This window comes from Salvelinus alpinus, chromosome 1, assembly GCF_045679555.1.
Source record: "Salvelinus alpinus chromosome 1, SLU_Salpinus.1, whole genome shotgun sequence".
Classification (NCBI taxonomy): domain Eukaryota; kingdom Metazoa; phylum Chordata; class Actinopteri; order Salmoniformes; family Salmonidae; genus Salvelinus; species Salvelinus alpinus.
In genome coordinates, this window is record NC_092086.1 from 92,816,689 (window position 1) to 92,840,020 (window position 23,332).

The 23,332-nt window shown below is 40.4% G+C and overlaps 1 protein-coding gene across 4 annotated transcripts in view; it reads right to left on the bottom strand.

Annotated features, from left to right (window-relative positions):
* The window catches only part of LOC139534680 (teneurin-1-like), a 225,658-nt gene that overhangs the window by 162,947 nt on the left and 39,379 nt on the right, over nucleotides 1-23,332 (bottom strand). For all 4 annotated transcript variants that reach the window (XM_071334069.1, XM_071334060.1, XM_071334050.1 and 1 more), the window contains exon 3: nucleotides 12,366-12,626. In XM_071334069.1, coding sequence (XP_071190170.1) covers nucleotides 12,366-12,626 — 261 coding nt within the window. The remainder of the gene's footprint in view (nucleotides 1-12,365; nucleotides 12,627-23,332) is intronic.

Sequence of the window (23,332 nt, forward strand, 5' to 3'; positions counted from 1 at the left end):
ATACTTTAACATGTTGAAAGAGATGAATTACATTTTATTCTTCTGTTTCCCATGCATATTATTTCCACTGTATCCTACTTGCATGGTAAGTGATAAGTTCATGTAGATTTAGTTACTGGAATGTTGAATTAAATTAAAGTTTCAAACTTGCTACTGTATGAAGCCATACAAATCCATGGACAGGGACTAAACACACTTGCTTCCTCTGTTTTATTTGAGGCGTTTTCATAGAAAATCTTGTTCTAGGTTTACAGGATAGTGTGCAGGCCCTTTATTGGTTTTACGTTTCCATAAAACAAACATTAACATGGACCTGGACACTGAATTTACATACGCAGGTTGAATACCAAAGGGATCCAGTGTTATATATATATTAGCTTTCTGTGGTCTTAGCATTCCATGCGTCTGTCTCTGCATCCCAGGGGACCAGTACAGATGTTCCTGCCTGAATCAGATGCTGTTTTATAACAGAACCATTACATTCATACAGTCATTACACCATAACACTGAATATGTGCACCAATGGACACATAACAACAGCGAGCACAAACAAATAATCGAGTGTATTCATTTCATCAGAGGAATAGAGGTGATTCAATCTATTCATTCTTCAATTAAATTCTGCAACTACAAATTACTGATAATTAAAATTGTCTGAACCGTTCCATTTCTACCAAACCTGTTATTATCATTTTCTTTAACAGTATATATTTATCACATGGCACATATAAAACATAATCACTTTGAACAAATGTCTGAATTTGCATTTAGAGAGACCAAGAAGATGAAACCTCCCATGCTTTGCAGAACCCTAGAGAATGAGACACAATGCAGGCATAAAAGTGGTGTGTGTGTGTGTTTATGTACGCGTGCATGCATGTGTGTGTGTGGTGTGTGACAACAGCAAGAGCCAGCCCCAGTTTGCCAGCATTACGCATTCTGTCGGAGGTCAATCCATTATCATTCCTGACATTTCAAACAGATAAGAGCCCACCGCTGCCATTCTATTACCGAAATCATAATGGAATTTGGGGACATTGCAAATAGATGTTTGACTTTGGCGGATTAAGGCAGAAAGCTCCATAAGAAAATGTTATCAAAGGCCTGTTGACCAAACAAATGAAACAGGTGTTGTTCTGTGTTTTCCAGGGCAGACAGTAGCAATGAGCATCTGCAGGGGAGGGAAACATTATTAGCATTTGGGCCAAGTGGGAGTGTGCTCTCTCTCTCTCACACCCCTTGTACAGTGTATAATGTAGATTTTCCAGCATTGTTATCCAGGTTCTCGTTGAATTTCAAATAAATCCCCAAGACAGACCTAGTTCCAAATGGCAAGAAACGAAAGCCGATAATTAAGAGTGTTGGATAAAAATCTATCAGTCCCCCCCCCCCCAACCCCCGACTGCAACGACCGCAATGGAACCAGAAGAGGAGACTTACATGTGTATAATATGCAATTGAAATAAACCATTTAAACTTTAAATATGTTGAATCCCTTTTCTGTGCTTTGTTTTACAAGATTTTTGCTGCTCTTGAGACTGTTAAAGTGTTGAATGTTAACCTCCCTAATTACACAAACAAGCAGCAAATGAATCTCTCCAGTGGAGCCAGGAGAGCCAGATGTGTCAGTCCTTTAGAAAATATGTCCGTTCCCCAGAGTGATGCCTCCATTTACGATGTGACTGAAGCCTTATGCTTTCTTCCTAAAGCAAGCCACATTATCGCCCGCTCTCACCGACACTCACTGGGAGAGTTGTGCTGTGTCTGTGTGCGCCAACAGCATCATCATCTAGCCTTATGAGTAGGAGGGAGGATGGCATAAAGCCTGTCAACCAAGGTGAAGATAAACTACTGCCACAGTTGCAGCCATGCACAGAATAAAAAGTCTTTCTGATGAAAACCATAGCCACAGATTGTTTGATTATAACTCTGAAACAAGACCATTTTCTATATCTTCTAAAAGAACCACGGAGAAGACCTTAGTCCAATGAGCGCTCAGAGAGCTGCTGGAAGAGACATACAATTATGGCAATTCCTCTTCACTAACAATGCAACTGAAGAGGGCATGGATTTTTGTGAAATGTTCATTTTCCCCAAAACGTAGTTTAAAAACTCCAAACGCCACTTTATTTCCTGAGCAATGTAAGAGAATCAAAACAATGATCATTATGATTTGGTGGGGCTGTCACCTCTGGAGAGATCTATGAATATAAACTTGGTGCAGCTCATAAAGTTAGGTCTTGGTGGTGTCGGATTGAGATGAGGAAGCTTATGCATTTCATAATTACATTTTGAAAAAGACTGTGCAAGCCAGGGAGTCAGAAGATGCCAACCGTCTATATTTAATGAGGGTCAAATTTAGAGCTGCCATTTTAACGTTGTATGGAAGATCCAGAAAAAGAGAATAGGCTATTGCTTATTGTGGTCATTAAGCTGACATTCCAATTTGAGTTCCAACTCCTGAATGAAAAACCCTGCTTAGACTTGTAACTGCTCTAAGAGCCATATGAGGTCTGTTAACTTGGCTGCGTCTGATCATCACTAATTTATGTTATTTTTGAGTCCTTTTCATATTTCATGGTGTGAGAGGGAGTGGAGCAGGAATATAGATAGAGATGGCTTTAAGCCAAAGAGAACAGCTCTTGAGAAAAGAACAGAGGGCAGAGAAGGGAGGAAGAAATGGTGAGAGGGGGGTCAAGGATGGGGAGAAGGGGGAGGGGGGGGTCAACATGAGATGTACAGGGGAGGGTGAACGTGTTTGGAGCAGTGGATGGCGGATGAAAAAGGACTAATAGGAATAACTCCATGACTGCCAGGAATGTGGGGAGTGTGGGGGTTGGAAAGAGTCATCATCTAGGAGTAATGATGGCAAAGAAGCGGCAAGGAGGAATTTATGAGTGAAAAGACACAGGCAGGGCAGGCATTGTTAACAAGCATATCCAGTGGCAGATTGCAGATGAGGGAGTTTTCTGTGGAGGAGTATGATATGGACAAGATTAGGAGCTCTGGCAGCTTAATATGTTGGTCTGGATCTCTTCCATTGTGTCTGTCTGCAAGCTGTTTCCTGCTTACTGAACATAGCTGTTCAGAGCAAAGTTGGAGAGAAAGACATTTGAAGTGGTAAAAAGGGCACAGTTTTGATGGGTGAATGTTCAGAAGAGGAAGACGATTTCAGGGTGAAAGACAAAAAAATAGTAGTTTCAGCAGGAAGAGGGCCATATACAGTGCATTCGGAAGGTATTCAGACCCCTTGACTTTTTTCACATTTTGTTACATTACAACCTTATTCTAAAATGGATTAAATACATTTATTTCCTCATAAATCTACACAGAATACCCCATAATGACAAAGTGAAAACAATTTTGTAGACATTTTTGCAAATGTTTTAAAAATCTAAAACTGAAATACCTTATTTACATAAGTATTCAAATCCTGTTTTCATTGATCATATTGAGACGTTTCTACAACTTGAAACATGTCAATATGAGTCCACCTGTGGTAAATTCAATTGACTGGACATGATTTGGAAAGGCACACACCTGTCTATATAAGGTCCCAGAGCAAAAACCAAGCCATGAGGTTGAAGGAATTGTCCGTAGAGCTCCGGGACAGGATTGTGTTGAAGGAACAGATCTGGGGAAGGGTACCAAAACATTTCTGCAGCATTGAACGTCCCCAAGAACACAGTGGCCTCCATCATTCTTAAATGTAAGAGCTCCAGAGTTCCTCTGTGGAGATGCGAGAACCTTCCAGAAGGACAACCATCTCTGCAGCACTCCACCTATCAGGCCTTTATGGTAGAGTTGCATGACGGAAGCCACTCCTCAGTAAAAGGCACCTGAGAGCCCGCTTGTAGTTTGCCAAAAGGTTACCTAAAGACTCTCAGACCATGAGAAACAAGATTCTCTGGTCTGATGAAACCAAGATTGAACTCTTTGGCCTGAATGCCAAGGGTCACGTCTGGAGGAAACCTGGCACAATCACTACGGTGAAGCATGGGGTGGCAGCATCATGCTGTGGGGATGTTTTTCAGCAGCAGGGACTGGGAGACAAGTCAGGAAAGATGAACAGAGCAAAGTACAGAGAGATCCTTGATGAAAACCTGCTCCAGAGAGCTCAGGACCTCAGACTGGGGCGATGGTTCACCTTCCAACAGGACAACGACCCTAAGCACACAACCAAGACAACGCAGGTGTGGCTTCGGGACAAGTCTCTGAATGTCCTTGAGTGGCCCGGCCAGAGCCCGGACTTGAACCCGATCAAACATCTCTGGAGAGACATGAAAATAGCTGTGCAGCGACACTCCCCATCCAACCTGACAGAGCTTGAGAGGATCTGCAGAGAAGAATGGGAGAAACTCCCCAAATACAGGTGTGCTAAGCTTGCATTGTGATACCCAAGAAGACTCGAGTCTGTAATTGCTGCCAAAGGTGCTTCAACAAAATATTGAGTAAACGGTCTGAATACTTAAGTCAATTTAATATTTCAGTTTTATTTCATAAATTTGCAAAAAATTCAAAAAAACTGTTTTTGCTTTGTCATTATTGGGTATTGTGTGTAGATTGATGTTTTGATTTTAGAATAAGGCTGTAATGTAACAAAACGTGGAAAAAGTCAAGGGGTCTGAATACTTTTCGAATGCAATGTGAGTGAGCAGGAGAAGTCGACTGTCATCTTTCATCTTGGCATTGAGTTGGATGACTGCCTCCCACCCTGACAAAATGTACGTCCTTTAGTTCAAACTTGAATTACAAATCGTCAGATATTATCCCACTGGGCAAAAACTGGTTGAATCAACATTATTTTCATGCAATTTCAACCCCCCCAAAAAACTATGTGATGGCGTTGAATCAATGTGGAAAACTGATTGGATTTGCAAATGGTCAACAACATAACGGGGAAAAAATGGTGACAATTAATTTCATGTTGAATTCAAGTTAGTTGACAACTCAACCAAATGTAAATCAAAACTAGACGTTTAACTGACTGAATTCTGTGCCCAGTGGATTGGTTCCTTGAGTTGAACCCACCCAGAGACACAGATCATTAGGCTATATATACAGTACCGTAGGCAGTATATTCCAGTATATTCTAAAATGAAGGGAAACCGTAGCAGCTCCTACACATGGTGGCAACCAACCAATGCATAAAAAGGAGATACACATTATTTTGTCAAGACTCATTTGTCAATTGCTCAAATGGATAACATCGACCAACCCAGGGTGGTGTAATGAAAACAAGCAACCAACTATCCACAAATGTAGGCAATATGTCTATCAATATGTCTTAGACAGGCGATTCAGAGTCATCTTCCAGCTAATTGGTTGGCCTTAGCCAATCAGATCTACTAATGAGTGTCTAATTGATACTCAGCTGGAGGTAAATCCAGGAGGCACAGTGTGTCTCCAGGGCTGGATTTACACAGGCAGTCCAATTCTGATCTTTTGCCCAATTATTGGCAAAATGTCAAAAGAAGCAATTAGTGAACAAATATCAGAATTGGGCTGCCTGTATAAACGGGAGGATCAACGTAGGAGGATCAACGTAGAACAACACTGTAGTAGAGGACTTCATCCTCTCTCCCCAGCCTAGTAGCCTGTACTGGCAGGTGGATGACCTCCTCATGTTTGTTCAGCAGGACACTGATGATGCTGCAGTCAGCACACATGTCAATTATCACCAAACAAACACACTAGCTAGTGTTAGAGCTGGGCCTTTGCAGTGGGGAAACAGCACCAGCTAGCACATTTCACCCATTCTTTAATTTGAACCATTTCCTCAAATTTTAAGACAGAGTGGTATAATAACGGCACTTATCCTAAAATGGAGCCTCATTTCCTGTTCTCTGGCTTATTCTGATTAGGCTTTAGATATTGAAAATTAAATATTAATACAGGAGGGTTTTAAGAATTCATTAAAAAGGCATTATTTTATAAGTAGGCAAATTATGTTGAACAATAATAAAACAGCCAAAAGGCTCCCTAAATGTACACATTTTCATCCATTCATCATCTATTTGTATCTATCCATCTATTGCCCTGTGAAATATATTATGGGTAAATTGGAAATAAAATACAGATGTAGGATCTTAGTTTGATCACTCTTTTGTTGCTGAGAATTTGCTTGCACAGCAGGAAATGCAAACTTGATCAGACTTGATTTGCCCTAACGAAAAATGTATCAACCCCTACAAAAAATGTCTATTCATTATAATCCACACAATAATTCACATTTCTTGTTGCTGCAGGATTATTTTCCTGCTGTAGCAAACTGGCTCAAATTAAGATCCTACATCTGTAACTACACATCAATTGCATTCAAAAGAGTATCATTCATAGCCAGGACAGACAGGCTGCTCTAGACCTTGGAGACAGCATCAGGCGGCAGTGGCAGATGTAGAAGCCTCAGCTTTGACATGCAGGCTGTTCCAGCAGTCAGACAGCAGAGGCAGACACATATGAGGGATCTCTCTTGGTTGCTACCTTTAGCATTAATCAGGCTCATCATCACTGGAGCTGCCTGCTCTGAAGTCTCTAATCTGGGGCGAAAAAAGTAGTCTGATTCAACACCCTCCTCAGTGTACATTTCCCTCACAAGAATGGCATGGTAATTCTGCAGAATAATAAAAAATAAAAACATTCTGTACTGTGGGGTTGACGACAGAAAGGCTCCAGATGCAAAAGACAAAACAATGAGATGGAATCAGTCAAAGAACTGTTTTCCACTGGAAAAATAACACAAATTGCAATAATAGAATTCAATCAGACACGTAAAATATCCTATATCCACGACAATAAGGCCAACAATGCATCAAAAAGATGTCACTTTCTGATGCAGACAGGCTGACAGTCTTGACTTGAGCACACTTAGAAAAAAGGTGCTATCTAGAACCTTAAAGGTTCTTCGGCTGTCCCCATAGGAGAACCCTTTGAAGAACCCTTTTTGGTTGCAGGTAGAAACATTTTGGTTCCAGGTAGAACACTTTTGTGTTCCATGTAAAACCCTTTTTTACAAAGGGTTCTACCTGGAACCCAAACGGGTTCTACCTGGAACCAAAAAGCGTTCTACCTGGAACCAAAAAGGGTTCTCCTATGAGGACAGCCGAAGATTCCTATTGGAACCCTTTTTTAAGAGTGCATAGTCCAATCAGATGGACTGTCTACTCCAAATACAGACATACGATATACCCCAAAACATCAAAGCCCACATCTGTCAGAAATCTAGACAACATAGTCTCTTTAAATAATGACCCCTATAATCAGACCATACATTCAGCCAGCCCTGTCGTTACAGTGGGTAACTTCCCTGATCATTAAAACCATCATCATTACAGCCAAAAAACATTAAGTAAAAGTAAAAGGGCACAAGCTAATATCTAATGATAAACAAGCTAGCATCCTAAGAGGAATACACACCACGGTATTCTGTCTAATGCTCTTAATTCATCTCATATTTAACAGTTTGGTTTAATCCTTCCCTTTGATGTTTTCCTGATGAAATTGTTCAAGCTCGTCTGCTTTATTTAGACTGATATGGCTCGTACGTTTCCATAACGGAGTCTCAGTCAGTCATTAGGAGGGTATTTGATGTGTCCGTCTTCCGAGGGTTCGTGTGTCTCACAGCCCCCAATCATCTAGTCTCAGAGTAGCCAGAGGGAGAGGAGGATGGCTCTGATGTCGACACTTTACATTAAACTGATGAAATTAATTCAAAGATGTGAATCCATCACACAATATCAGTCCTGGCATATGGGGGCCGTTAAAATATTAATAATTAATAGAATCATCTTATTGAACCACTGCAGAGCTCAGGTTCTCATTTTCTCATTTTCACTCCTGCCAATTTTCCGGCATGAAATGGAAGGGGGAGAAAACAAATTGAACAAATAATACCTTTTTGGTATGAATTTTAGATTAAGGCTTGTCACCTGTTAAACTTTTATTAAATTACATGATGGACAGTTTGGGAGATAACTTTGTTATCACCACAGCTTGAATACAAATTTTATATAGAGCATAATTCATATAAATGAGATATATTTGACAATACAGTGGGATGAAACCCAGACATGTGTGGATTCGTTATTATGCTTTTTTACTTTCTACAAGATACTGTCATTGTCTCCTGGAAATCTGATCCAAATGTAAAGAACAAGGCAGTTAAAATCACATTTGAAACATGCAAAGAGTCCCTGTACTAACTTTCTTCTGTCTGTTTCTGGAGCCCTTCAGACACACAGACAAATGTGGTCCTGATTGCTGCCTTATATTTCTATTGAATTGCCTAGGGACATGTTGTAGTACCATATCAGCTAAAGACCCTCTGAGGTGACGAATGGAATGGTCGATAATTCACCAGAGGCTGGGCTTCAGGAGCTAAAAGCCAAATGCATTTACACAAGACGTCCAGGGGACCGCTGTACATGGCCTAATCTCACACCAAATCCCACAAGACTACTCCTGGAACGGATCCAGGCCAGTTTGTTACGTGGCATTCCACCAAGAGAGGAAACAAACTTTGTTTGTGTACAGCATAGTACTTACTCTGTACACATTGGCATGAACAACTTAAACAAATCGATTTTGCATCATTGTATATCAAAACAAGGAAGCAAAAGATTGTTCTAGTTCTGATAAAGTATTACACTAAATAACACATAAAGACAATATAAAATGTAGTAAAACTTTAGATGGCAAAACAGCTCTGAGCTACATTTGCAATATCTTTGTAAGATACATACAATATACTGTAGTACATGGATTGGAATAAAGGCAAAATTGTAAAATCCTCAACATCATGACACATGTATGATGTAGATCAACTCTACAACATTTTGTCTTGTAACAAGAATATTGTTCAACCCATCGACAACATCTATACTGTAGACCTCATCCAGAAAATGAAGTATACATGAGCATAATCCATTAATGGGAAGCGGTTTTGGATTATTTATACCGTCTGTTACCCATCAGCTATTTAACCCCTCACTTCAAAACATTCAGTGAACATTAATAAACAGAATCACTTATAAAGCATGAACTGGATTGAGAAATGAAGAATATATTAATTGATAGATAAGAACACAAATACATACTGTATATAAAGCTACAGTATGAAGCTTGAACTTTTTAAACACAGGGTCAAATTGTTGTTGGCAAATCCTTTCTTTTAAATCCATTAATGACCGAGGGAGTTACTCCTGTAGTTTTGTTACTGGGAGCTCAATCCAGGAGATGCATTAATGTACAATCTGTCACAAAGTCTCACTTTACAAACAAGGAGATATCGATCGGATGGGAATCTTTTCCTTCAATAATTTTGTTTGCGGAGTTTTGGCTGTTTCAGCTCTGAATTTCTCAGGAACATAAAAAAAAACTAAACCCTTTGGTGGTGCAAGGCACAGGGGGAGGTGATGCATACAGATTTATGTTACTGCTATGATTGACACCAGTGAAAATGTAGGCTCATGCAGGGTAATAGATACACACAGCGAATATGACTCAAGATGGAATTATTGTACAGCTATTCTAGAATCAAATTATCAATATTTCCTAGGGTCTGCCTAGAATGTACTGTAGTTAGCCATCCATCAGAAAGACATACTGTTCATAACATGAAAGTTCCCATGTACTACTACTACTACTACTACTACTAAAGTATGTTATGATTTCTAACACTGCTGGCCAAGGGTATAAACTCAACTATTTTCTTGAGGCCAACCTCACACATGCATGTGACAGCCACAATGGGGCCTAATCCATCAATGTTTGGTGTTAGATATCATTGTGTTTGTTCTGAAGGGGTACAGAAGCCTAAAACGAAGAGGAGGGTTTATGGCAATCAACCAAATGTGCTGTATGATATATGAACCAAATATGCTAATATATAATGTGCAGCCTGACCATAGCAGATTTTCAAATAATACTTCCAAACCCTTGAAGAACTGGACAAAGCCACTCCTTTCCAAATCAAAGAATAACAAGAAGCCTTTTCATTCATTCTTAGCCTTCATGCTTGTCTATGTTGCATAGCATTCATTTCTACACTCATCCACAGTGGTTTTACATGCATGGTAATCCTTTACAGAACAATAGTTGTATTTACCCAACATAAGCTGTGAAATACCAGGAGAGGACAGAGTACTGTGGCATCAAGTAGCCAAAATATAACAAGAGCAATTGGTTTCTTCCAAGGGAGTATAAAGGTCAGATCTGTTCAGAGTAAACTGATAAATACTGCATTAAGAAACAGTGATAATATTTTTCTACATGGGGAGGAATAGCATTAGATACTTTAATAGTGAGGAGCCAAGACATTAACTCAGGGAGGGAGATAAACTGCATCTGAACCTCCCTCTGCGCTGCAGCTCATTAAAATTGCAGATCACATCCCTCATCAGCGCCATGCCAGTTCAAAACACCATCCTGCTCTTCCTTTCCATTGGTCTGTCAGTCTTAACAGGTCAGCAGGAGTCAGGGACGGTAAGAGAAAGACAAGGCCCACCATATTCCCACTTCAAACACAGCCTTTTTCCCAACACACAGCAATATTTATTCCCTAGAGTGATACTCGTTCTGACTGAGAATAAATAAATGCTGAGGGACATTCTGGTGCAGAAAAAGACAATAAGGCAATATTAATAATAAAGCAACAACAATGACAACATTGTCTATGTAATGACCTCAGCGATTAACGTGGCCATGCTTCCCAACAGATATACATTGAGTGTACAACATTAGGAACACCTGCTCTTTCCATGACATAGACTGACCAGATTAATCCAGGTGAAAGCTACAGTATGATCCCTTATTGATGTCACTTGTTAAATCCACTTCAATCAGTGTAGATAAAGGGGAGGAGACAGGTTAAATAAGGATTTTTAGGCCTTGAGACAATTGAGACATGGATTGTGTATTTGTGCTATTCAGAGGGTGAATGGGCAAGACAAAATGCCTTTGAACAGGGTATATATGGTAGGTGCACCAGTTTGTGTTAAGGACTGCAACACTGCTGTTTTTTACACGCTCAACAGTTTCCCGTGTGTATCAAGAATGGTCCACCACCCAAAGGACATCCAGCCAACTTAACACAACTGTGGGAAGCGTTAGAGTCAACATGGGCCAGCATCCCTGTGGAATGCTTTGACACCTTGTAGAGTCCATGCCCCAATGAATTGAGGCTGTTCTGAGGGCAAAAGGGGGAGGGGAGTGCATCTCAATATTACGAACGTATTCTCAATGTTTTGTACACTCAGTGTTTAACATTCACAAATGCACATTTCTAGCAGGATAAATAGTCAATGTGAAGGCTAAGGAGTACATTTGAATGGCAGTAACATTGCATCACAGCAGACAGTACCCTCCAGTCCACAGCTTACACTCTCAAAAACAACTCATCTGCACCTGTTTATTAATAATGTTCTCTGATGATGCTCTATTTCTTCCATTATTACCACAAAATGACATCATGCATGAACCTCGTGTAAAAGCACTTTGAGACAAACATTCAAAATAACAAGCTGATATAAATCAAATTATTACTTGATTTATTCTCTCCTCCACATACTGTATGTTGATATATTTTTTTACAGCTGTTGGAGACTTGAAATGGGTAACTAACACTGTTGTCTGATTTCACGTTTTGAATGGACTTCAACATGAGAAACGAAGCTGCTACAGACTGACTCCAGCTCTCATCAGACTTGACCCTGGAAAAGGTTCCTCACACAAGCAAACTTAATTTCAAACTAACGTTCTGCCTCTCACTGAAGAGTGTGCATAGCGAATTAAGAGCGTGACATCCCTGATACAAATATCACTTCTCTTGACGATCAATAGACTGAGCCTGCTCTTTGTTTGCTTTCATTACCCGCTGAATGAATCCCCGGGTCTTCAAGATAAATACATACCCCAAAATCATTATATTCCTCAGTACACACTGTCGCAGTACACACACTGTCACTTTATGGTGTATAGTACAGTAGGTCCCAATGCCTTGAGGACCTTGCCACCTTACAAAAGGTTTTACCTGACACCTTGCAATAGTGGTCACTATGGAGTTCTTGGGTTGACATCATGGACAAATTTGGTGGAAAACATAACAGAAGTGTTTAGCTTTACTGCAGCGGGACGGACCCATTTTCCTTATTTTCATAGCGAAATTATGGGAAAATTGTGGGATTCACAGCTACCTATTGAACAAACTCAATCCTACGTACAGCATAGTTATTAACAGGTTATGAACAAGAAATGTATTCTTGTTTTATACATTTTGATGAAATGATAAGAACACACAGACAGTGGGATATGTAAATAAATGGTGTATAACCCCATGGTGTTGCATTTCCCGTGCCGTGTGGTCTTACCGTTCTCACCGTCTGACTTCCTCTCCTGCTCGGTGTCAGTGAGAGACAGGACAGAGTTGGCTCTGCTGGACAGACAGGAGCTGTGCTCCGATTTAATCTCCTGCATCCAGAGTCTTAGGGCGTGGTCGGGCGAGGGCCCACCCTCCGTCTCTGTCTCCACATCAGAGCCCATGCCCAGTGGGTAGCCGTGCTGGGGAGTAGAGCGAAGCTCTGCCTGGTAGTTGGGCCGCGCTAGCTGGGTGGATTCACAGAAGTCCAGATCTAGGAGAGAGAAAGGAAATAACAATATTAACTTATTCATTTTCATATCTTCGCCAGTGTTTTATGGTGTTGTATTATTTCATATATCAAAAACAAAGAATTATACTGTACACTGCAGTAAGTTCATCACTGAAGAAACAAATAATATTTTAAATAAACAGGCACTGCAAGAGCCAAGAGGACACTATTTTGAAAGCTACAGTACTTGCTAGAACTGTTGTAATGCTACCAATAATGGAACGCTACTTTCTTTAGACAGATATTGTCAGAAAATACTTTAGAATGTAATAATTTCAGGCTTTATTTAAACCATTTGGCTATTCATTAAAATTCACAAAATCCCTCTAAATGGCTCACATTTAAACATCAATCATTGAACAAGCATCTACAGATCATTCTAACTAAATGAGAAACAAAGGCTGTTTCTATTCTAATAAAACCGTGAGATAATTCATAGTGACATATGGTTTCAGAGACAAAATGCTGTGAAGTAAATTGAGTTTTTCCCATTCTTAGATCTCCCAAATAAGGCAACGGAAAGAGATATTTTTGGTGCTCACTTACATATCCCTTGGGGAAGTGCTCACCAAACATATGAAAATTGTTTCATATTTCTTTACAGAGAATGGGCTTTATAGGTATCACAGTATCCACTATGTTGTCATACTCTATTTATTGAAAGGTAGCTGGTGGCAGTGAAAGCAGATTTGCAAAGGCTGTTCTAGAGTGCAACATGTCATATTTTTGTCAATGCACATCATTTTGAAACAATGTTTAGTCCACATTTCGTGTTTGGTGAACAGAACCATTTTATAATGGAGAAACAGAACCATTTTAAAACGGAACATTTTACTACTGCACGTTGATACCTATCAGTATACTGTGTGGTACATTGACCTACACTGGTATAGCCTGGGTAAAACTGTTTCTGCTCTCTTGCCAACTCCTTATGGAATTGATCCTTCGCTAAGCCCCGCCAATCGCAGTGCTCCGTTGGATAGCAACTGTCATCAACCAGGCTCGAATCCGACCTGCCTCAGACAAACTCACATTTCACATACAAGGTTTAAATGGCTAAATAATTGATAAGTGCAACAGGGGTACTTGCGACTGTGATTCCTGAAATGCAGAGCCTATTTTACGAATTCAAAACACTAGTTAGTTAGCTAGCCAGTCAATATAACTTGTTTTATCCAAATGGATGTTAGCTACCTAAGTTAGCTATATTATGAATTTAACTCTCATCTGCAGTCAACATCAAATTGTATTTGTCACATGCGCCGAATGTAAAATGCTTACTTATCAGTCCTTAATTAACCAACAACGCAGCGTTTTAAAAAAGTAAGTAAGAAACTAGCTAAAGAAACTAAAGGAAAAATAGTAACACAATAAAAATAACAATAACGAGGATATATATATACAAGGAGTACCGGTACCGAGTCAATGTGCAGGGGTACGGGGTATTCGAGGTAATTGAGATAATGTACATGTAGGTAGGGTAAAGTGACTATGCATAGATAATAAACAGAGAGTAGCAGCAGCGTGTGTGAAGAGTGTGAAGGAATGTGAATGTATGTGTGAGTGTATGGGGGGGAATGGGTCAATATACATGTATGTTGTGTGTGTGTGTGTGTGTGTGTGTGTGTGTGTGTGTGTGTGTGTGTGTGTGTGTGTGTGTGTGTGTGTGTGTGTGTGTGTGTGTGTGTGTGTGTGTGTGTGTGTGTGTGTGTGTGTGTGTGTGTGTGTGTGTGTGTGTGTGTGTTGGAGTGCCAGCGTAGTATGTGTGGGTCAGTGGTTAGAGTCCAGTGAGTGTACATCGAGCCTGTGCAAGAGAGTCATTGCAAAACATTATAATAGATAATAATAGAATAAGGGGGTCAATGCAAATAGTCCGGGTAGCCATTTGATTAACTGTCCAGCAGACTTAAGGTTTGGAGTAGAAGCTGCTAAGTAGCCTTTTGGTCGCAGACTTGGTGCTCCAGTACTGCTTGCTTTGACTGCATGCTGACCTTGCAGAGCCATTCAGTGGCTAGCCACACTATCTTACCAGGTTCCTGTGTAGCAACTGTTGTGACAGTCCACCACAACATACCAGTGAGGCGCCTGATTAGCAAGGAGTAGTCTGTGTTGAAGGGGGCGGGGCTTAGCTGAGGGTTAATTGTCATGCTAAACACATCGATGGGCAAATTTGTTTTGCATGGCCCAGTGCCCCGGTTTTGCTCATTTTCGACCATTCCATTGGTCCTAAGGAGAAGTCTCTTGCCTAATAACAATCATGTTTGGCTTGACAATGACAATGGGGCTGGCAAAAGCACAAACCGATCTGGGACCAGGTTAAATCTGGTACATTCTGTCTACCATTTTCTGTAACACTATTTACATTAGTAGAGTGGTACATTCTCTTTTTCTCTCTTCATTGGATGTTCAGAAATTGGAGAGGCATTGTGGAAGTGTGTGGATGCTGTGAGTATTCCCACAGAATGAGGCGTTGGAAGCACCATCTGTTTTCACCACCTCCAGATCAGGGATGGGTGAACAGTAATTCCCCCAGTTGCCTTTCATGACAGAATACAATATGATATCCTTCAAAATAAATAATTCAGGACTAAGAATACTAATTTTAACTCACAAGCCAGATTTCTAGGTCATTGTTGGCATGGCACAAAAAGGCAAGTTTTGTTTTCACTTGAAAAAGCAGCAGAAATACTCTATGTTACGAAGCCCTTAATTTACTAAATCTGGGAAAATTAGATACACTTCTTCCACGTCAGCTTTGCACCTCTATAACAGGTGTGACCTTGAGCGATATTAACTTGAGCTGTGAAAAGTGTCTATGTATATCCTTTTCAAAAATAAATTAACGTACTCCAGAGAGGATGATGCATCCTATTTTATTCCTAATCTGTTCTGCACTGTTTGGTCAAATCATAACTTCCAACAGTTACAAAAATAACAGTGCCCAAAGCTTCAGCCGTAAACCCAGCATGTAGAAAGACCAAGGTTTAATCTTTCATTATGATTGATCTGTTTATTTGTTTATTGGGATCCCTGTTAGCTTATGCAGAAGAAACTGCTACTCTTCCTGGGGTCCACAAATAAACTCAAAACACTGATAGACAAGGACAGCCACACACATTTAAAATAAAGCTATATACAAACAACGCAACTAAAAAATACAAATACAAAAACAATGTGTGTGTTAGAGTGTATCTGCTTTTACATACATTATGTTTGTATGTGTGTCCCCTCACAGTCCCCGCAGTTCCATGAGTTGTTTTTTTATACATTTTTTAAAGGTAATTTTGCTGTTTGCATGAGTAATTGGAGATGGAAGGGAGTTCCATGCAATCATGGCTCTGTATAAAACAGTGCATTGACTTGAATTTGTTTTGAACTTGGGGACTGTGAAGAGACCACTGGTGGCATGTCTTGTACGGTATGTACGGGTGTCTGAGTTGAATGTTTTTGAGAATGCAGACAATCTGGAATTTGTCACAGTATTATTTCTCATAAAAACTTGAAGAGAAGCCGTAAATCTCTCGCTAACCCTCAACCAGGAAAGACTGGCATGCATGTTGTTGATGTTAGCTCTGTATGTGCAGTTAAGGGCAAAGCGTGCTGCTCTGTTTAGAGCCAGCTGCAGCTTTGCAAGAACTTTCTTTGCTGCACTTGATCATATTACCAGACAGTAATCAAGATGGGAGAAGACCAGATCCTGAACAACTAGTACAGTTGATTTTTGTGTAAAAAACGCATAACATCTTTTTATAAACAGACATACCCCTCCCCATCTTCACAACAACTTTGTCAATATGAATTGCCCATGATAATTGACCATCCAATGTTTTACCTAGGAGTTTAGCTTCCTCAACATCCTCAATGGTCACAACCTTTATGTAAAACTCCAGGTGAGGTTAAGGTCTTAGAGAATTTTGAACGAAATACAAATCTTTTAGTTTTAGAAGTATTTAAGACCAGTTTATTATTAATCACCCATTCTGATACTGACTGTAACTCCTTATTTAGAATTTGTGTGAGCTCACTGGCTTTGGGTGCTGACATGTAGAGTGTGGAATCATCCGCATATATACAGTGCATTCAGAAAGCAGACCCCTTGGCTTTTTCCACATTTTTTTACGTTACAGCCTTATTCTAAAATGTATTAAATAGTTTTTTCCCCTCAATCTACACAAAATATCCCATAATGACAAATAGAAAACTGAAATATAACATTTACATAAGTATTCAGACCCTTTACTCAGACATTGGTTGAAGCACATTTGACAGCGATTACAGCCTCGAGTCTTCTTGGGTATGATGCTACAACCTTGGCACACCTATATTTGTCTTCTCTGCAGATCCTCTCCTGCGTTGTCTTGGCTGTACATTTAGGGTCGTTGTCCTGTTGGAAGGTGAACCTTCTCCCCAGTCTAAGGTCCTGAGCGCTCTGGAGCAGGTTTTTATCAAGGATCTCTCTGTACTTTGCTCCATTCATCTTTACCTCGATCCTGACTTGTCTCCCAGTCCCTGCCGCTGAAAAACATTCCCACAGCATGATGCTGCCACCACCATGCTTCACCACAGGGATGGTGCCAGGTTTCCTCCAGAAACTCATGGCATTCAGGCCAAAGAGTTCGATCTTGGTTTCATCAGACCAGAGAATCTTGTTTGTCATGGTCTGAGAGACCTTTAGGTGCCTTTTGGCAAACTCCAAGCAGGCTGTCATGTGCCTTTTACTGAGGAGTGGCTTCCGTCTGACCACTCTACCATAAAGGCTTGATTGTTGGAGTGCTGCAGAGATGGTTGTCCTTCTGGAAGGTTCTCCCATCTCCACAGAGAAACTCTGGAGCTTTGTCAGAGTGACCATCGGGTTCTTGGTCACCTCCTTGACCAAGGCCCTTCTCCCCGGATTGCTCCGTTTGGCCGGGTGGCCAGATCTCTGAAAAGTCTTGGTGGTTCCAAACTTATTCCATTTAAGAATGATGGAGGCCCCTGTGTTCTTGGGGACCATGAATGCTGCATAATTGTTGGTGTCCTTCCCAAATCTGTGCCTCGACACAATCCTGTATCAGATCTCTACAAACAATTCCTTTGACCTCATGGCTTGGTTTTTGCTCTGACCTGCACTGTCAACTGTCGGCCTTATATAGACAGGTATGTGCCTTTCCAAATCATGTCCAATCAATTGAATTTATTACAGGTGGAATCCAATCAAAGAAGGGTTACAGATATAGAAAATCAGGGTGGCAATACAGTCTGCAACAATTATCAACAGTTTACCATCAAGGTTGTCTATACCTGGTGACTTATTATTGATGGATGACAATAGTTTTTCCACCTCTCCCACAATAACTTGACCAAATTCAAAACCGCATTCCTTCTCTTTCATTATTAGATATTTTATACCAAGTGATGATGGTTCACTGTTTAATGTTGTCATTTCACTTTTAGTTTTTTCTACTTTACTAGTGAAACAGTGGTTGAAATGATTGGCAATATCAACTTCAATGAACGATGGATATTAATTAGGTTTTCTTCCCATAATATAATTTAAGGTACTCCAAAGTATTTTACGTTGTGTTTTATGTCATTTATCTTTGTTTGGTAATATAATTTATTCTTCTTTTTGTTAAGTTTAGTCACAACATTTCTCAACTTACAGTGCGTCAACCAATCAGCTGAGCAGCCTGACTTGTTTATCACCTCTTTTGCATCATTTATTTGAACCATACAATTGTTCAATTCATCATCGATCCATGGGGCTCTAATAGTTATCACACTTAGTTTCTTAACAGGTGCATGCTTGTCAACAATTGGAGCAAAGCTTTGCAGCATTAGTGAAGATATACATTGCCAGTCAAAAGTTTGGACACACCTACTCATTCTAGTCCTAAAATGATCTACATTGTAGAATAATAGTGAAGAATTCAAAACTACGAAATAACACATGGAATCATGTAGTGAGCAAAAGAGTGTTAAACAAATCAAAATATATTTTAGATTTTAGATTCTTCAAAGTAGCCACCCTTTGCCTTGATAACAGCTTTGCACACTCTTGGCACAGTCTTGAAGGAGTTCCCACAAATGCTGAGCATTTGTTGACTGATTTTCCTTTACTCTGCAGTCCAACTCATCCCAAACCATCTCAATTGAGTTGAGGTTGGGGGATTGTGGAGGCCAGGTCATCTGATGCTGCACTCCATCCCTCTCCTTGGTCAAATAGCCCTTACACACCCTGGAGGTGTGTTTTGGGTCATGTTGAAAAACAGATGATAGTCCTACTAAGCGCAAACTAGATGGGATGGCGTATTACTGCAGAATGCTGTGGTAGCCACGCTGGTTAAGTGTGCCATGAATTTTAAATAAATCACTGACAGTGTCACCAGCAAAGCACCCCCACACCATCACACCTCCTCCACTATTATTCAAGTGGGAACCACACATGTAGAGATCATCTGTTCACATACTCTGCGTCTCATAAAGACACGGCGGTTGGAACCAAACATCTCCAATTTGGACTCATCGGACCAAAGGACAGATTTCCACCGGTCTAATGTCCATTGCTCGTGTTTCTTGGCCCAAGCAAGTCTCTTCTTATTATTGGTGTCCTTTAGTAGTGGTTTCTTTGTGGCAATTTGACCATGGAGGACTGATTCAGTCCCCTCTGAACAGTTGATGTTGAGATGTGTCTGTTATTTGAACTTTCAGAAGCATTTATTTGGGCTGCAATCTGAGGTGCAGTTAACTCTAATGAACTCATCCTCTGCAGCAGAGGTAACTCTGGGTCTTCCTTTCCCCCCACACCTTGTCACAACCTAACTGATTGGCTCAAATGCATTATGAAGGAAAGAAGTTCCACAAATTCCACAAATGAACTTTTAACAAGGCACACCTGTTAATTGAAATACATTCCCATGAAGCTGGTTGAGAGAATGCCAAGGGTGTGCAATGCTGCCATCAAGGCAAAGGGTGGCTACTTTGAAGAATCTCAAATATAAAATATATTTTGATTTGTTTAACACTTTTTTGGTTACTACATGATTCCATGTGTCATTTCTCAGTTATGATGTCTTCACTATTATTCTACAATGTAGAAAATAGTAAAAATAAAGAAAAACCCTTCAATGAGTAGGTGTGTTCAAACTTTTGACTGGTACTGTATGATCAATACAAGTGGAAGTAACAGATCCAACACTATTGGTATGCACTCTACTTGGTTGAGTGAGCACCTGAGTCATATTCAAGGCAATAGTCACAGTTAGAAGCATCCTCTTGAGAGCACAGCTAGTTGCTAACCAGTCAATGTTCAGGTCACCCAGAAAATAGACCTCTCTGTTAATATCACACACAGTATTAAGCATTGCACACAGATTATCCAAATACTGACTGTTAGCATTTCTTGGCCTACAGCAGCCCCCCAAGACAAGAAGCTTTAGATGAGGCAGTTGAACTTGCAACTACAACACTTCAACAACATTTGACATGAGATCCTCTCTAAGCTTCACAGGAATATGGCTCTGAACATACACAGCAACAGCTCCCCCATAGGCATTCCTGTATTTTCTGTAGATGTTATATCCCTATATTGCTACTGCTGTATCATCAAAGGAATTATCTAAGTGAGTTTCAGAGATAGACAGTATATTCATGTTATCCGATGTTAGCAAGTTATTGATTTCATGAACCTTATTTATAAGGCTACATGTATTAATATGAACGATTCTTAGCCCTTTCCTTGGTAGCTTATCGGAGATAGACATAATATGGAGACAAAATAAATATGTGTGTGATGTTGGACTGAAGCTACTGAGCCTGAGGCTTGGCTCTCTCATTCCTCCCAGGCTTTTGGGAGTGAAGGTGGACAACGAGCCTGTTGTAGCAGATGTAAGCAATGTTCCCATGCTCTCTGGCAGCTTTCATAGCTGGGATAAGTTCTTTCCGACTCTGGCGCACAGCTTCAGAGAAGTCCTTGTTGAGGAAGATGTTGGTTCCTTTCAAGTTCTTGGCTCTCTCCAGAACAGCCATCTTGTACTTAAACCTCAGGAACTTAACCACTATCGGCCTGGGTCTGTCACCTTGGATGGTTACATATTTTCCAGACCAGTGGGCGCACTCAACATCAATCTTCGTATGATCCATTTACAGCTTTTCAGTGATACTTTTCCTTACTTTCTCATCAGACTTAGCCCAGTTCTCATGTGAAAATGATGGTATGCCATCCACAACGATGTTATTCCTCCTGGAATGTCCCTCAGATCAGTGGTCACCAACCTTTTCTGAGTCATGATCACTTTCGAGGTCGAAAAGCAAGCCGAGATCTACGGCTCAGATATCTTTTTAAACATGACGTATGATTTTTTTTACATTAACCTAATATAAACAGTTGTGTGGGAATAAAGTTTGTGCAGTAGGCCTAATACATTATACACTAGGCTACCTGGGTTGGCAGGTAGCTTAGTGGTTAGAGCATTTGGCCAGTAACCAAAAGGTTGCTAGATTGAATCCCTGAGCTGACAAGGTACACATCTGTCGTTCTGCCCCTGAACAAGGCTGTTAAGCCACTGTTCCTAGGCTGTCATTGTAAATAAGAGTTTGTTCTTAACTGACTTGCCTAGATAAATAAATTATCACAGCATATTGGCTATATGCCTAGCATGCCAATATTATGCCAGAGACGTCAAATCATCACGTCAGTGATCTTCAGGTTGGAAAGCCGGTGCAATTGCCACATTCAACCTGAAGAACCTGCCTCTTTCTAGAGCTCTGACTATTCAACCTGAAGATCACTGAAGTCATGATTTGACCTTGTATTTTCAGAGTTCCCAGTTGTTTTGAATGTGGCATTTATCTAGAAAGTTGCCCAAGTTTTCAGCTTGGAATTCAGAGTTGGATGACCGTTCAAATATATTTTTCACAGTAGGATCTCTTTATATTCCTTGTTCCCAGTTGTCTAGAACACACTGAAGTCAGAAGATGGAGATTTCCGAGTTCCCAGTTGTTTTAAACACGCGTCTTAGCAGAGGGAAGGAGAGAGCAGCATAGGGCCAATTGTGCGCCACCTCATGGATCTCCCGGTTGTGGCCGGCTGCAACACAGCCCAGGATCAAACCCGGATCTGTAGTGACACCTCTAGCACTGTTATGCAGTGCCTTAGACCGCTGCTCCACTCGGGAGGCCCAGTGCAAGTGGAATTAGGGAGACGTGCGTTTTATGTTTTGTAATAGTGTTGATTTTTTTTTTTTTACATGAACCCACTCATAAAAACAGCAGCTTTTTGCTGTATTATTTAACAGTCTCTCTATGGTCATGGTTTTATCAGTTATTCAATCTTGTGTAGGCTAGTATCAAACTTTGCTGTGGCCGGGGTCGTGGAAGCTCTGTAGGCACGGTCATTTGAGCTTCCCGATTGGTTAGTGCAGTAGGCACACTCGATTTAGCCACAGATCTCCCGGTCTGCCCGATAGGTGGAGTTAGTCTTTTCATACAAATGAAATGGTTCAAAATGGGAACACTTTGCTTACCCAGTGCGCAGGGCTTATGAATCAAGTGCACCTATCACCAACAGCACAATACAAAAAAAAGGAGCACAAGCCTTTATCGTTGGCTTTTCTACAGAAGTTTGGTGATCAACTAGGAATGCCTTGAGGAACGATCAGTCGATCGCGATCGACCAATTGGTGACCACTGCTCTAGATAGTCTATTTTCCCAGTCATTGATAATGATCAATGATTATCGTTGATAATGATTCACAGATGTCATCTCAAAAGGACTTACAGTTTATTGTCATCTTGCTGCAAGTCTATTTCAGGACATCCACCTCTCTCTGTGAAGGAGGATCAATCTTTATCAACATTTACACTGCTGAGCATGAAATGACCTCACCTTAAGAGATAATTTGTGATAAAGACTGGGTCACATAGCTAAACCAGAATAAAATATAACAGAGTACCTTCACTTAACCCTTACACACAAAGATGAACTGTACATTATCTAATTATATTATATTATCAAAACTATACAAAGAGTGTGATATAAATTATTGCAGATACCTGAGACCTGTTATACTGTATAGTGATACAAAAAATGATTTAATTAAATATATTGATCATTTAAAAAAATACACTACCTGTCAAAAGTTTTAGAACACCTACACATTCAAGGGTTTTTCTTTATTTTTACAATTTTCTACATTGTAGAATAATAGTGAAGACATCAACAATATGAAATAACACATATGGAATCATGTAGTAACCAAAACAATATTCTATATTTGAGATTCTTCAAATAGCCACCCTTTGCCTTGATGACAGCTTTGCATTCTCTTGGTATTCTCTCAACGAGCTTCACCTGGAATGCTTTTCCAACAGTCTTGAAGAAGTTCCCACATATGCTGAGCACTTGTTGGCTGCTTTTCCTTCACTCTGCGGTCCGACTCATCCCAAACCATCTCAATTTGGTTGAGGTCGGGGGATTATGGAGGCCAGGTCATCTGATGCAGCCCTTCATCACTCTAATTCTTGGTAAAATAGCCCTTACATAGCCCGGAGGTGTGTTGGGTCCTTGTCCTGTTGAAAAACAAATGATAGCCCCACTAAGCCCAAACCAGATGGGATGGAGTATTACTGCAGAATGCTGTGGTAGCCATGCTAGTTAAGTGTGCCTTGAATTCTAAATAAATCACAGACAGTGTCAACAGCAAAGAACC